Here is a 14237-nt window from a genome sequence, read left to right on the forward strand (position 1 = left end):
GTGAATTACCTTTTTAAAAAAAATACTTTAGGGCATTAGAGTTTTACAGTCTAACAAACCTCTTTCTCACATGTTTACTCCTGACAAGAGTAGGAAGAGAGAAGGTATCCTTTCTTTCATTTTGGTGGCAGAGCCAAGAGTATAAGGGAGTTAGGGGCAAGGGGGAAATGAAGAGAATGGGGGAGATAAGAAACATTTCAGGGGAGTAGATGTGGCTCAAATAGTTGAGTGCCTGCTTCCCACATGGAAGATCCTGGTTTCGGTCTCCAGTGTCTCCTAAAAACAAAAACAAGCAACAAGCAAGCAAACAAACAAAAAACCCAATTCAGGAAAATCTATGTGGCTCAGTCGTTGAGCTAGCTGGCTTCAGTCCCCACCCCGGTACCTCAAAAACATACAAACAAACAAAATATTTCTTGTGGGAGCAGGGTAAATGGAAGTGCCAACAAATGGGCAGCTCTCTAATCAAGGTTGCTGACAACTTGAGAAAAAATCCCAAAGGTAAGAAAATATGTTTAAGTTGCACAAGGAATGTTATTAAAACATCTTAAAAAGTGACTCAGAGCAAAATAATGATCTCTGTTCAAAGTGGTTATTTTGTCATTTGTTTTTTCTGTTGAAGGTGGGGTTGTTGGGGTAATGTGAACCAAAAAACTTTTTCTTTTTCTTTTTGGTCAAGAAATAGTAAGGCAGGGGCATTTCCAAGCTTCGGGGAGGGATACATAATAACTCATGCTGCAAACTTTGTTGATTTATTTAACACACGGCTAAAGTAAAAAATTACAGAATGACCCTCCTTTTGAAATATAGCCAGATATTGAAAAGTTATAATAGTAATCATTACCATTTATTGAATGATGATTATTTGCCAGACATTATGTTTTACACCTATTATCTCTAATTCTCATGACAACACTGCAAGGGAGTTATTATTTTCCCTATTTTAGTTACGAGGGTATAGGCTCAAACAGACTGAGAACTTGCCCAAGGTCACACAGTATTGGTCTGTGTGACTCTAAGACTTAGTCTCTTTCTATCCTATTCCTTTATCAAACACTGAATATATTACATGGATTTAATTCATGTTCCCTTTAATTGCATATACTAAAAAAGTTATTTTTAAGAAAATAAAGAAATATGGTAGAGGATCTAAATTGTAGAGACTAAATTCTGTTCATATTTCTTGTCAAACCTCCCCATGCTCTGTTAATTTTCCTGATTATATTAAGTAGAAAACCTGGAAAAGGGCATCTATAAGTGGCATCAGAGGTAAGTGCTGTCAATCTGAACTGGGGCAAGAGCCACTGGGCACCAATTTGGAGCCTAGCAGAGTGATCAATTTCTTCACAACCCTCTAAAACGGAGCACAGAAGCTTGGGAAACAGTAAATTAGCATATTTCTGGAGCAGATCAGGTAGGGTGGTCTAGCATTTTAGACCTTCTGTATTATTAACACCACCTGTATTCCCCTGGCCTCACCTCAATCTATTGATTAAATCTCTGAGTCTGAGGCCTGGGAATCTGCATTTAGCACCCCACCCCATTCTAAGGTGATTCTTAAGTCCTTTAACATTTAGGTACTCAATTCTAATAATCCCATCATTTTTATTTCAACAGGTAAAATCAGGGAGCATCTTTGACAATTTCCTTCTTACAAATGATGAGGAGTTTGCTGAAGAAGTTGGAAACAAGACTTGGGGAATAAGAAAAGTAAGGGTTCTCTCACCCTGATTTTCAGATGTCTAACTCCTCAGTTGTGCACTGTTTTCTTTGTATTTTAAAAATCAGCCTCGCAATCACTGTCTCATTTGCTGGTTCCATGGCCCTACAAGGTAGGGGGAAGAATCACATTTATTGGGTGTCTGCAACTCTGTACTTGACTCTGCGAGCATTTTGCAAAACTTTCTATTTAGCCCTTGTAACAATCCAGCAAGTCAGATACTATTTCTTTAATTTTTCGGATTTAGGAACTGAGATTCAGAGAGTTGGTATGGATAACTCAGGGTCACACATAGCGTTTAACTTGTTGAGTTAGAATTTGAACTCAGAACTCATGCTTTTCTTAAACACAAGGCCTGCTCATGGTATGGTGATCCAGAACAGAGTAGTGGAGCCCATTTCTGGTGGGCGGCTTGGAGAAAGCAGGAAGGTAATTGTGCTGTTTACCAGCTCCCTGCTCTCCCAGGATTACTTTGTAGATGGAATGGTACTTGGAGTGTTGGTCTCATGGTGATGACACCTTCCACTCCGGACTTCCCAGTTCTACAGGAAGATCCATTCAAGCAGGTTTGAGGCCAGTGCTTGATTGCCCAATCAAGCTCATGCTTAGGGCACCACCAAAGTGCAAGCACTGCCCTACCCCCCACTTTTTTTGAGAGAACTTTGATGCTTGATGTTTATAAAGAAGTATTAAAATAGTCAATTTGGAAAAAATGAGATTTTCTTGCACTTAGCTTCTGGTATTGCTTTGTTTTTACTTCGGGTTTATCATCTAATTTTTGTTGTTGTTGTTGTTAAGACAATATTACGTATTGTTTCAGAATATGTTTCAGAGCTAAACTGCTTAGATTCAAATCCAGCCCCCATCACTTAACCTTGGTCAAGTGACTAAACCCCTCTGAGCTTTAATTTCCTCATCTATAAATTGGGAATAATAAGAGTAACTATCTTATAAGTACATGGCATTTGGTAAGTGCTCAATATATGGCAGCTATCATTATTAAACCATATAATGACAAATATTCATTGAGTGCTTGTTTCAAAGCAGTGTTATAGTTGCCGAGGATATACAAGTAGAACAAAATAGAAGTTTCTGCCCTCATAGAGTTTATAGTCAAGGGAGACCAACAAGAAACATACAAATAAGTAAATATAGGCAAATACGTGAATGGTGAGATATGCTATGGAGAGCAATAAAGCATGGAGGGAGCTGTGGTCATGATAGTTTTGCTGTTTCAGATGAGAGTGGGTAGGAGAAGCTTCATTGACTTAGCATGAAATTTAAGAGACTTAAATGAAGTAAGTGAGCAAGCCGTGTGGATAGCTGAGGAAGAAAAACTTTCTAGGTGGAGAGAACAACAAATTCAAAGGTCCTAAAGTAGAAGCATAACTCACTTGTTCAAAAACAAGTAAAGAGGCTAGTGAGAGGAATAGAGAGTATAGGAATAGGAGACCTCTATCTTGAGTAAAGTGGAGAGCCCTTAGAGGATACTAAGTAGAAGAGTGATATGAGCTGTCTCACAGTTTAAAAATATTACTCAGTAGTACAATTATAAAAATGTGTTATTATCAGTTGTAACAAATATTCCACACCAATGCAAGGTGTTTGTGGAGGGTAGTGTATGGGAATCCTGTATTTTATGCATGATTATTCCATAAACCACAACTTCTCTAATACAGAAAAAACATTACTCTGGTTGTTGTGTTGTGGAAAGAATAAAGGATTGAAAAAAAAGACTATAGGGGAGCAAGGGCAAAAGCATGTGGTAGTGGTGGAGGTAAATAGAAGTGCTCAAACTATAGATACATTTTGAAGGTAAAACTCATAGGAGTTGTCAGTGGATTAGGTATGGAGTATGAGTAAGAGTAAATAAGGATGACTCCAAGGTTTTTGTCCTGAGCTCCTAGAAGGATGGAGTTACTGAGATGGGCAAATTGAAGGAAGGAGCAGATTTTTTTTTTTCTGTAAAGAGTATATTTGTATTTTGGCAAATGATCTAAAACATCCTAGCCTTTAATTTGTTTATAATATTGAAAAGTCTTGCTACATTCATTTTTTAACTCAGGACCTTAGCAAAAATAAAGTTACAGGCCTCATTGTCATTATTGAAATAAATTTACTATGATGGACGCATAACCTGTGTCTCAATTTAGGGATGGAGCAGATTTTGAGGGTCGGGTGGCAGAAACCAGAAACACAATTTTGAAATGTTAAGTCTGATATGATTAATAAAAGTCCAAGTGGATATGTCAAGGAGACAACTGGATATGAGATTAATAAATAAATCTGGGAGTCATCACCCCACAGATAATACTTAAAACCCCATAAAGTGTGAAATCCTCTAAGAAGTGGGTAGATGCAGAGAGAAGATTCAAAGATGAGCTTTGGAGCACCTCAAAATTTAGATATCAAAGAGAAAGTAGAACCAGCAAAGGAAAATGAGAAAAATGATCATCTAGGTAGGAAGGCAATCAAGTCAGAGTAGTAGCATATAGCCAAGTGAAGAATGTATTTTAAGGGGAAAATGAGTCATCAGTTGTGTTATTTTTTTAATTTTTTTTAAGATTTACTTTTTTTTAAGATTTATTTATTTATTTAATCCCCCCCCCCCCCCCCCCCCCGTTGTCTGTTCTCTGTGTCTATTTGCTGCGTCTTGTTTCTTTGTCCGCTTCTGTTGTTGTCAGTGGCATGGGAAGTGTGGGAGGTACCATTCCTGGGCAGGCTGCACTTTCTTTCACGCTGGGCGGCTCTCCTTACGGGTGCACTCTTTGCGCGTGGGGCTCCCCTACGCGGGGGACACCCCTGCATGGGGCGGCACTCCTTGTGCACATCAGCACTGCGCATGGGCCAGCTGCACACGGGTCAAGGAGGCCCGGGGTTTGAACCACGGACCTCCCATGTGGTAGACGGACGCCCTAACCACTGGGCCAAGTCCGTTTCCCTAAGATTTACTTTTATTTCTCTTCCCCATCCCCACCTCCGGTTGTCTGTTCTCTTGTGTCCATTCACTGTGTGTTCTTCTGTGTCCACTTGCATTCTCGGCAGCACTGGGAATCTGTGTCTCTTTTTGTTGTGTCATCTTTTGTGTCAGCTCTCCGTGTGTGGTGCCACTCCTGGGCGGGCTGCACTATTTTCGTGCAGGGCGGCTTTCCTTGCAAGGTGCACTCCTTATGCATGGGGCTCCCCTATGCGGGGGACACCCCTGCATGGCATGGCACTCCTTGCTCATGGCAGCACAGCAGGTGGGCCAGCTCACCACATGGACCAAGAGGCCCTCGGTTTGAACCCTGGACCTCCTATGTGGTAGGTGGATGCTCTATCAGTTGAGCCACATTGCTTCCCCAGTTGTGTTAAGTGGTCAAAAAAGATGAGGACTGAGAAGGGACCACTGAATTCAGTAACATGGAGTTCATTGGTAACCCTGATAAGAGCAATTTTAGTGGAGAGATACAGGAAAGAAAGAACAGTAGAACTGGAAACAGCACTTATAGACTAATCTTTTGAAGACTTTTGCTATAAATGGGATGAAGAGAATCAGGTAGCAGGTGAAGGGAGATGTTGATCAAAATTTTAATTTTTTTAATGTAGAAGATATCATTGCTAACTTGCATGGTAATTAGAGATGATTCAAAAGAAAGAGACAAACCAATGCAGAAGAGAAAGGGTAAAACTTTTGAAGCAATTTCTTTGAGCAGGGGAAACTGGATGATGTATAGTGCACAAAAAGATGAGTTGGTTTTAGAGAAGAGTACAGATAGTTCATCCATAATAACAGGAGTAAAGAATGAACATATGAGAATAAATGTAGATAGGCAGGTAGAAGCAATGGTGGGGGTATTTATCAGTCGAATCCTCTGGAAGCAGATACCAAGATAGAGTTAGAAGTGTAAGAAATTTGTTGTAGGTAAGGCCTGGGAAAGATAAAGGCTAGAGGGAGCAGAAACTGGCAGGAAAGTCTGACACCACTGAAAGGAGAGGGGGGAGGTAGATGGATTGGGTAGAAGGAGCTGCAGACTACAGGACAGCTCTGAGAAAGTCTCACCAACCTGATGGAGTTTCAGTGCAAAGATGGACTGTAGAGGAGTTCCATATTGGAAATGACCAGGCCCTGGGACCCCTGCCATGCTTCAGTCATTGACTTGGGGCTGCTTGGGAACAGAATGGCATGGGCTCAAATGTGGCAGTGGATCTCCAGATACTGTGGCTGCAGGCTGTCAACTCACTGCACTCTTCACAGCTGATTGACAAGTTTTTTTTTTCCAAGGAAGATTGAGTGATGTACCTCCATGACTGCCACAGAGTATGTGGGAAATTTCTTCTGATTGTGAAATAGGCAATAAGGCCCACAACTTAGAGTGATACTGGGAAAGATGCATTGGAGGTTGGAAGAGAGAAAAGAGTCTGAAATAGTTATCCAAGCAGAAGGAGAATGAATCAACCACAGGAATATAGTAGGTTCGTTAACTAGCACTAAGGACTCATTTAAATTTAGTCACTATGAGTTTAAAATGAGGCCAATCAGTCTGGTTGTATGGTTTTCTTTAGCCATGTTCTCTGTTTGGGTGCAGATGCTAGATTTAACCAGGGTTGAAGGTTTGCCCAGCTAGGGAAATGAGGGGCAAAGAAACTGAGGGTGTTTGCAAGGAAGTGATCATAGTACTAGACAATAAAATCTAAGCTGTGCAAGGAGGAAAATGAGGTCAATTGAGGAATAATGAAAGGATGACAGGCTCAATGGATTTTAGGTCCTAGTGGAATTGAGGAGTTGGTGAAGTTGGTGGTCTATAGTTATCTTTGGCAAGAGCCGTTTTGGTGAAGAATGGAGGGTGGAAGCAAACTGCAGCATGTAGAAGAATGAGAGGGAAGTGAATAAGTAGACATTAATTGTAGCCAGTGCTTTCCAGGCATAAGAAAATGAAGTCCTGATAGCAGGAGAGATTTTCTTTTCTAATCTTGTGGGAAACACAAAACAAAATGTCAAGCATTAGTCATAGCAGGATTCTAGAAGGGGCGCAGCCTACTGAGCATGCAGGTCCTAAACCTACCTTTGTCCCCCAAGGCTGGGTAAAACTACCGGTAGGGATGCTATAGGTAGAGATTCAAACCCCAGAGAAGTTTGACTAAGGGCTATTTCTTTCTGACCCCTCTTAGTAGAAAAGTACCTGAAGATGGCTCTGGGGATCAAATTCTGGGAGCTGGATAAACGCAACTGAGATCACAGAGAAGTCCTCTTTCTGACAATGCAAGTTTGTACTGGTCACACTTCAAAAGCTAATTCGAAGAGCTTTGTATAGATTGTGTTACTTTGTTATAACAGAAAGAGGGCCGGTCTCAGAGTCAGGAAATCTGGTTTCTAATCCTAGCTTTACCACTCACTAGCTATATAGCTTTAGGCAAATCATTTAATCAGCCCTCAGATCCCTCATCTCAAAAGTGGGACTAGTAACACCTCATTACACTGCTGTGAAGAATAGCAATAACGCGTGTAGAATGTCTAGCACTGTACTTAGCAAAACAGTAGGCATTCAATAAATGTTTGTTGAATCTGAACCAATTTTATTTATGGACTAATTACACGCACACATACACACAAACACACTTCTCCCCACCCCACGCACATTAAAAATATGCATATAACTAAGCACCATTCCAGACATCTTTAAGAGTGTGGGAAGACGCCAGACATTTCTAAAGTGGATTAACTTTGTTTATAGCATCTGTAAATTATTTTGAAATTCCATATTATAAACAGGACCTAGAGAAGCAGTGGCGAAAACTGTATGAAGAAATGGAAAAAAGAAAACAGGATGAAGAGGCTGAGAAAAAAAGGGAAAAGGAGGAGGAAGAGGAAGATGACATCTGGGGAATTGAAGAAGAAGGAGGTGAAGAGGATCCTGCTGGGGAACCAGGAAATGATGGGCAGATAAAGAAAAATGATGTTGAAAGAGCATTTCTGGGGAAAAATCAAGTCAGTGTTGACCAAAAAGATGAACTGTAACTGGGGGAAAAATAGTTACACTAAAAGGTAAATGATGTTGCTTGGGAGAAATATTCAGGTAGTTGGCAAAATCTGGGGGAGCAAAGTTATTTGCTTTTTTTTCTTTTGAATGAGCTTTGTTTTCCCACCCCATCTCCTTTGTTCTGTGCAGTCTTGGGGGATTCTAATTCCTCATCAGTGAAAGGGAGTGATAATTCCTATTTCATGAGGTTGTTGTGGGTATTAAACGAGCTAATATGTGAAAGTGCCTGATAGGTAATACATAGTCAACAAGAGGTAGCTACTACTACGTGATAGTATTTATGAAATTAATTACCAGTAAATAAGCATCTGTATAAACTTGATCCTCACTTTAATTTATCCTTGGACTCCCAGGGATTTTATTTTGTTTAAATAACCATATTACTTAGTATTTACTGGGCAGTGCTGATGGATGTATCATACTTGAGGCTGATGATGCTTTTGTTTTGCCAATGTGTCATGCACTTAAAAAACAAAATCGGACTTCATCTTAACATAAGGAAATATATCTTTTTAAAATTCTTTTTCTTCTCTACTGTTTTGTGCCCTATGTAATTTTAAAATTATTGTCAATGGTCTGCAGATTGACTGGTCTTATCTTTACCTTTTCTGTACCACCTGGTCACAACATTATTATTATATGCATTCAAATAGCTCTTTACAGGTTACAAAGCACTTTCCCATAAATTTATGGAGCTCCTAGGATGTGTTCATTCAATCCTTGAAGCAGCCATTGTAGAGGAATACCATTATTGTTTTCATTTTACAAATGAGGAAACTGCTTGGACTGAGCAAGTCACTTGTTCAGGGTCAAATACTAGTAAGAAGCAGGTCCAGAATCTGAATTCAAGTTTGTCTGTTTCCGAAGCTTACCCTTCCACTATGTCAGGCTGTTGAATGAATGATTATTTATTACTATTGAACTTAGAGAGTAAGCGGCATTCTACATTGAAGAAACCCCCTTTTAAGGAAAATAAACACAAAGTCATTTTCCTCTTTTAAAATATATTTTTTTAAAAAGCCTACAAATGAGTAGTTGGATGAAGTGTGGCAGCTTTTTCATGTAGGAAGTGATATAGCTAGTACAGTTGCCAGCTGTTCAAGGCTATCTTGGTCAATTCCTGACTCTGTCATGTAACAAGATGGATTACTTTAGACAAAATACCTAACTTTTGTGTTTCATTTTTCCCATTTATAAAACATAGTTATTAAGAGAACCTACTGCAAATTCAGCTGTGAGGACTAAATGCTAATTCCTTCCTTCCTTTGTTTTTTTACTAGGAATCTACCAAGAAATAGTTCCAGTCTAGCAGGGGCATCATGCCCAGACATGGCTGTCACACAAATCAAGAAATGATAGCACAGGGATACAAATACAGGTCTGGCACATAGTAGGTGCTCGATAAATATTAGTCGGAAAACTGAACAAAATAAACACAATACTGTGGGGGCACAGATGAGGTGGCAACTAACTCTGCCTGGTGGTTTCATGGAAGATATCATGAAGAAAGTGACTTTTGAGCCAGATCTCGAAGGAGGAATAAGATGGAGAAGGGGATGTGTGGACCAGATTTCAGTGTCAAACAACAACAGGCTCTGGAATGACAGGAACTGGGGTGGTGAGGTCAGCAGGGAGAAGTAAGGGCATCTTCTTCCTTCCTTCTTGTAGGCTGGTACCTGGTAGATTCTGGGCCTTACAATAGTTGAAATGTTCTGATTTGGGAAACTACCTTTATACCTGTTTCTGTAACATCAGAGTCTTCCAACTGTAAAAATGAGCAATGCTTTAGGTGCTGTCTGAACATTTTGTCTTGAGGCTTGAGGGCTGGTATGTGAGGCTATCTATAATTTAAGGAATACCAGTCTGATATGGGCACTGTTTATTACCAATATCTGCTCTCATTGGTCAGGCATGTGCTCTACCAATTGTTGCATATTTTACTATCACCAGATAAAATACTGATTGTCATGTTAAATTTTGAGGGAAGAGTAAACAATAAGGATCCGTTTCAATATATTTATACCTGCTACTTTTACTTTTATGAAATTTTCTTTTGCCTTTTAATTTGATTAATTGCGCAAACATTATTTCAGAAATTAGGGTCATTTTAAAAAAGAAAAAAAATGCATTCTTAGTTTCCACCCATTCTGTGCACAGACTTTTAAATTTTTTGCGTTTCCTTCTAGGACTTGTTGTTTGAACACACCATTCTGCCCTTGAACCATACTCCTCCAGATAACATTTTTTTAAAAGATTTTGGTTATATTTTTAATTTTCAGAAGTAACATGTATTCAGTGTAAAAATTTTGGCATCTACAAATGCAGCAAGAAGAAAATTAAAATTACTTATAACTAAGGGAACATATATGGTTCAAGTGGTTCAACGCCTGCTTTCCATATGGGAGGTTCTGGGTGCTATCCCTAGTGCCTCAAAAAAAAAAAAGCAAAACAAACAAAAAACCAGCTCAAGGGAGCCATGTGACTCAGTGGTTGAGTATTGGCTTCCCACACATGAGATCCCGGGTTCAAACCCCTGCCCTGGTACCTCAAAAAAAAAAAAAAAAAAAAAATTACAACTGCAACATTCAGAAACAACAATGTAATGTTTGTTGTTTTTCCTTCCAGTTTTGTGTTCGTTTATTGATTGGTTTATTTGACCTAAGATACAAAGGGTTTAGTTAACCACATCCTCACTACATAGCATTTTATCATCTTTGGTCAGTGACAGTGTCACTTTTTAATTTTATTTATTTCTTTTTTCCCTTTTCCTTCCCCACATAGGTAACTAGGTTTTATTTAATGTACATCTTTTCATTCGCGTGTGTTCTTACAAATTGTGAATTTTTGTTTTGTGTGAATTGTGTTTTTAATTTATGTTAATGGTGTAGTGCTTAAATCTCATTTTGTTTTTACATTTTTTTCACTCAGCATTATGTTTTTAGAATGCATTCATGTTGCTATATAAACAACTAATCCATTGCTTCCAATTGCTGCATAGTACTTCACAGTGTAACATCTATCCAATTTAGCTATCCACTCTCCCAGTGATAGACAACCAGGTTGACTCCAAATCTCTGCTACCATAAAAAAACACTACATTGAATTTTTATTTGTGCAACTCTTATGTGCCTACATAAGAATTTCTTTGGGATTTATCCCAGGACTGGAACTGTGGGGTCAGATTGATCTCGACAATGGCTATACAATCCATACTAGCAAGGCATGAGGATTCCAGCATCCCCAGGGACCCACCCGCTCTTGGCATTATCAAGTGTATTAGTCAACCAAAGGGGTGCTGATGCAAACTACCAGAAATCTGTTGGGATTTATAAAGGGTATTTATTTGGGGTAGAAGCTTACAGTTACAGGGCCATAAAGCATAAGTTACTTTCCCCACCAAAGTCTGTTGCCTAGTTTTGGAGCAATATGGCTGCCAGTCTCTGGGAGGGCTCAGCCTTCCTCTCCCTCCTAAGGCTCTTTGGTCCCAGCTTCCTCTGTTCTTAGCTGTATGCTGGAGGGTTCGTCTCTCTCCCTGGAGCTCATTTCTTCCTGGGCTCAGCTGCAGCTGTAGGCTATCAAACTCATCTCTCTTCCCAGGATCTCTGCAGTCTATTGAGCTGTCTCTCTTCCTCTGTGTTCTTATTCTACTTCCCCGGGACTCCAGCATCAAAAACTAAAAGTCTTTCCTCTGCTGTGTTTTTTCTCTCAATGTCCTACGGATGTGGCTGAATCAAAGCCCTAATTGTAATTTAATCAAGTAAAAGTAAAACCTCTGAATTTAATACAATCTATTATGCCCAGAGGAACAGACCAGTTTACAAACACAATCCGTTATCTATTTTTGGAATTCATAAAAAAAAAAATCAAACTGCTACATCAAGTATTCTAATTTTTAAGTTTAATAGATGTAAAGAGATAGTTCATTGAAGTTTTACTTTGCATTTCTCTGATGTTTTCAAGCATCCCCTCATATGTCTTTTGATTTTGGAATTTCCTCTCTGTTCATATCTTGTGCTTAATTTTTTCTAAAAGTTTTACACCACTTATTTATATAAAAGCTTTCTGTATATTAGGTTGTGATGATTTGGAGTTCTATGCATCCCCCCCCCCAATTTTTTAAACTTAATCCATTGCTGTGGGTACAAACCCATTGTATGTAGGATCTTTTGATGAGGTTACTTCAGTTAAGATGTGGTCCAGGACAGATCTTAATCCTACTAAGCAGAATGAAACTTAGACAGAGGGAAGAAGCCACAGAGGAAGTAGCCAGAAGCTGAACATCAATAGAACTCAGAAGCAAAGGGAGAGACCAGGAGACGCTGCCATATGTCTTCCCATGTGACAAAGTAAGGACCAAGGATCACTGGCACCCAGCCCAAGGACACCAGTCTTCAGGAAGAAAGCATCACCTTGATGACACCTTGATTTGGACTTTCTTTTAGCCTCAAAACTATGAGCTAATAAATTCCCATTGTTTAAGCCAACTCATTGCATGGTATATGCTCGAGAAGCCTAGGAAACTAAAACATTCTGTTATCTACTTACTTTATCTACTTACTTTGTCTATAGTATCCTCTGTCAAATAGAAATTCTTAGGTTTTATGTAATTATATTCATCAATTTTTTTGTCTTATAATTTGTGCTTTGGAAATTTTGTTTTCCCTCAGTCACAAACTAATGAGAGTGTCCTATATTTTTTCTATAGCTTTATAATTTTATTTTTCACATTTGTTATGTCTTTCATTCTTCTAGAGATTACTCTTGGATATGGTGTAAAATCGTTGGAATATGGTCATTATGCTATTCAATTCTTCAGTTTCTTTGCTTATTTTTCTATCTGCCTGGTAAATCAGTTTCTGAGAGGGAGATATTAAAACCTTTGCCTATAATTTTTCATCTACCTATTTTATCCTGCAGTTCGTATATTTTAGCATTGTATCATTAGGCACATCTATGTATTTTGCCATTGCATCTATATGTTTGCATGTTGTTTCTGTCATAAATATATAATGACTTTTGTCCCCTGTTATCTTTTGAGATGAAAATTCCTCTTTGTCAGATATTAAGATTGAAATGTAGTTCATATTTGCCTGGCATATCTTTTTTAGTCTTTTTATTTGTAATCTTCTAATTTTTTAGGTTTTAAGTTTATCGCTTATGGCCAATGTAGTGATGGATGTAATTTAAAAAATACATTTGGTGTTTGATTGCCAAAGGAAACAAATACAAATCATTACCAAAAGAGGGGGGAATGGAGGCTGGGACACCATTAAACAATATATAACCATTTTTTCTTTCATATGAAATAAACTTCCTTGAGCCTCAGTTTCTTCATCTGTGAAATGGAAATGATAACACTTACCTCAAAGTGGAGATATGAAGAGCAAATCAGTTAGTTGATATGAATGTCCCTTATGAATCAAAAAATGCTGTGCAAAAATTAGTTACTATCCTTGCTCTTGCATTCATGTGCTATTACTGTCATTTGTTTAGATGTTGGTTTTTATCTGTACTGTTGCAAGGGAAATACCCTCCCAAATAGCATTCTCCCTAAATTGTGCTGATGCCTGTAGAATTGATTTTCCTTTCTTGAGAATAATGAAAGGACAAGTTATTAGAATCATCAATGCATTTTCCTTCTAAAGAGTCCTAAAGTAGCAGGGCAGAGGAACTTACTAGCATAGCTGCGCAACTGAAAACTTGGTGCAGTTGTGCTATATTGGACTCCAGTCCCTTCTCTGCCTTGAATTAGATGTTTGACCTTAGCTAGGTCACTTAAACTCTCTGAGTCTCAGTGTCCTTGCCTGTAAAATAGAGGTCATAGTAGGCAAGTCTCTTATTAGGGTTATGGTAGAATTAAATAAGATTATATGTAAGAGGTCCCAGTCTTGGAGAAAATTCCAAGCTTGTTAGACAAAACTTTCTTATTTCCATTCTGCTACATTGTGGCTAGATTGTGTGCAGGTTCTTTCTCATCTGTGAAACACGTTGAATTGCTCTGTCTCCTTGGAGAATGACTGTTGTTCCCCTCAAGATCCCATATATGCAGAATTTGGACCAGGAATACTTGCCGGAAGGATAGAGTCTCATAAGAGAAATCCTGTTCTTTATAGGCTACTGGCATTGATAAGTTGACTTCTTTCACATATGAAGGATTTAGATTCAGGCTAAATCAAAAGATATTGGGTACTTGCTATATTTACTGGAATATACTCTTCTACCATATGATTGCTCATAAGACTTTAATAACCCTTGCTTTAGGTATTGATACCCCCATTTTACTGATAAGAATATGGAAGTTTACATAAATTAAGTAACTTAACCCAGATGACGAATTTGGTAAGGAGAAAAGAGACTGTCTAGTGTAATATGAGGAGGGTGTGCCTGGGAGTCAGAGAGAGCTAAATTAGGATCTGAGCACTGCCATTTCTAGATCTCAGACTTTGGTTCAATGACCTAATCTCTTAAATCTCAGTTTCCTCATTTATAAAGTGGGG

The 14237-nt window shown here is 38.7% G+C and overlaps 1 protein-coding gene across 1 annotated transcript in view; it reads left to right on the forward strand.

The window, feature by feature from the left end:
* Positions 1–7718, forward strand: part of LOC101439276 (calreticulin-like) — a 34082-nt gene extending 26364 nt beyond the window's left edge. Inside the window, exons 8-9 of the mRNA XM_004476520.1 lie at positions 1618–1710; positions 7473–7718. Of these exons, the coding sequence (XP_004476577.1) occupies positions 1618–1710; positions 7473–7718 (339 nt within the window). The remainder of the gene's footprint in view (positions 1–1617; positions 1711–7472) is intronic.
* The last annotated feature ends 6519 nt before the right edge of the window (positions 7719–14237 follow it).

Source organism: Dasypus novemcinctus, chromosome 9 (assembly GCF_030445035.2).
Source record: "Dasypus novemcinctus isolate mDasNov1 chromosome 9, mDasNov1.1.hap2, whole genome shotgun sequence".
NCBI classification, from domain to species: domain Eukaryota; kingdom Metazoa; phylum Chordata; class Mammalia; order Cingulata; family Dasypodidae; genus Dasypus; species Dasypus novemcinctus.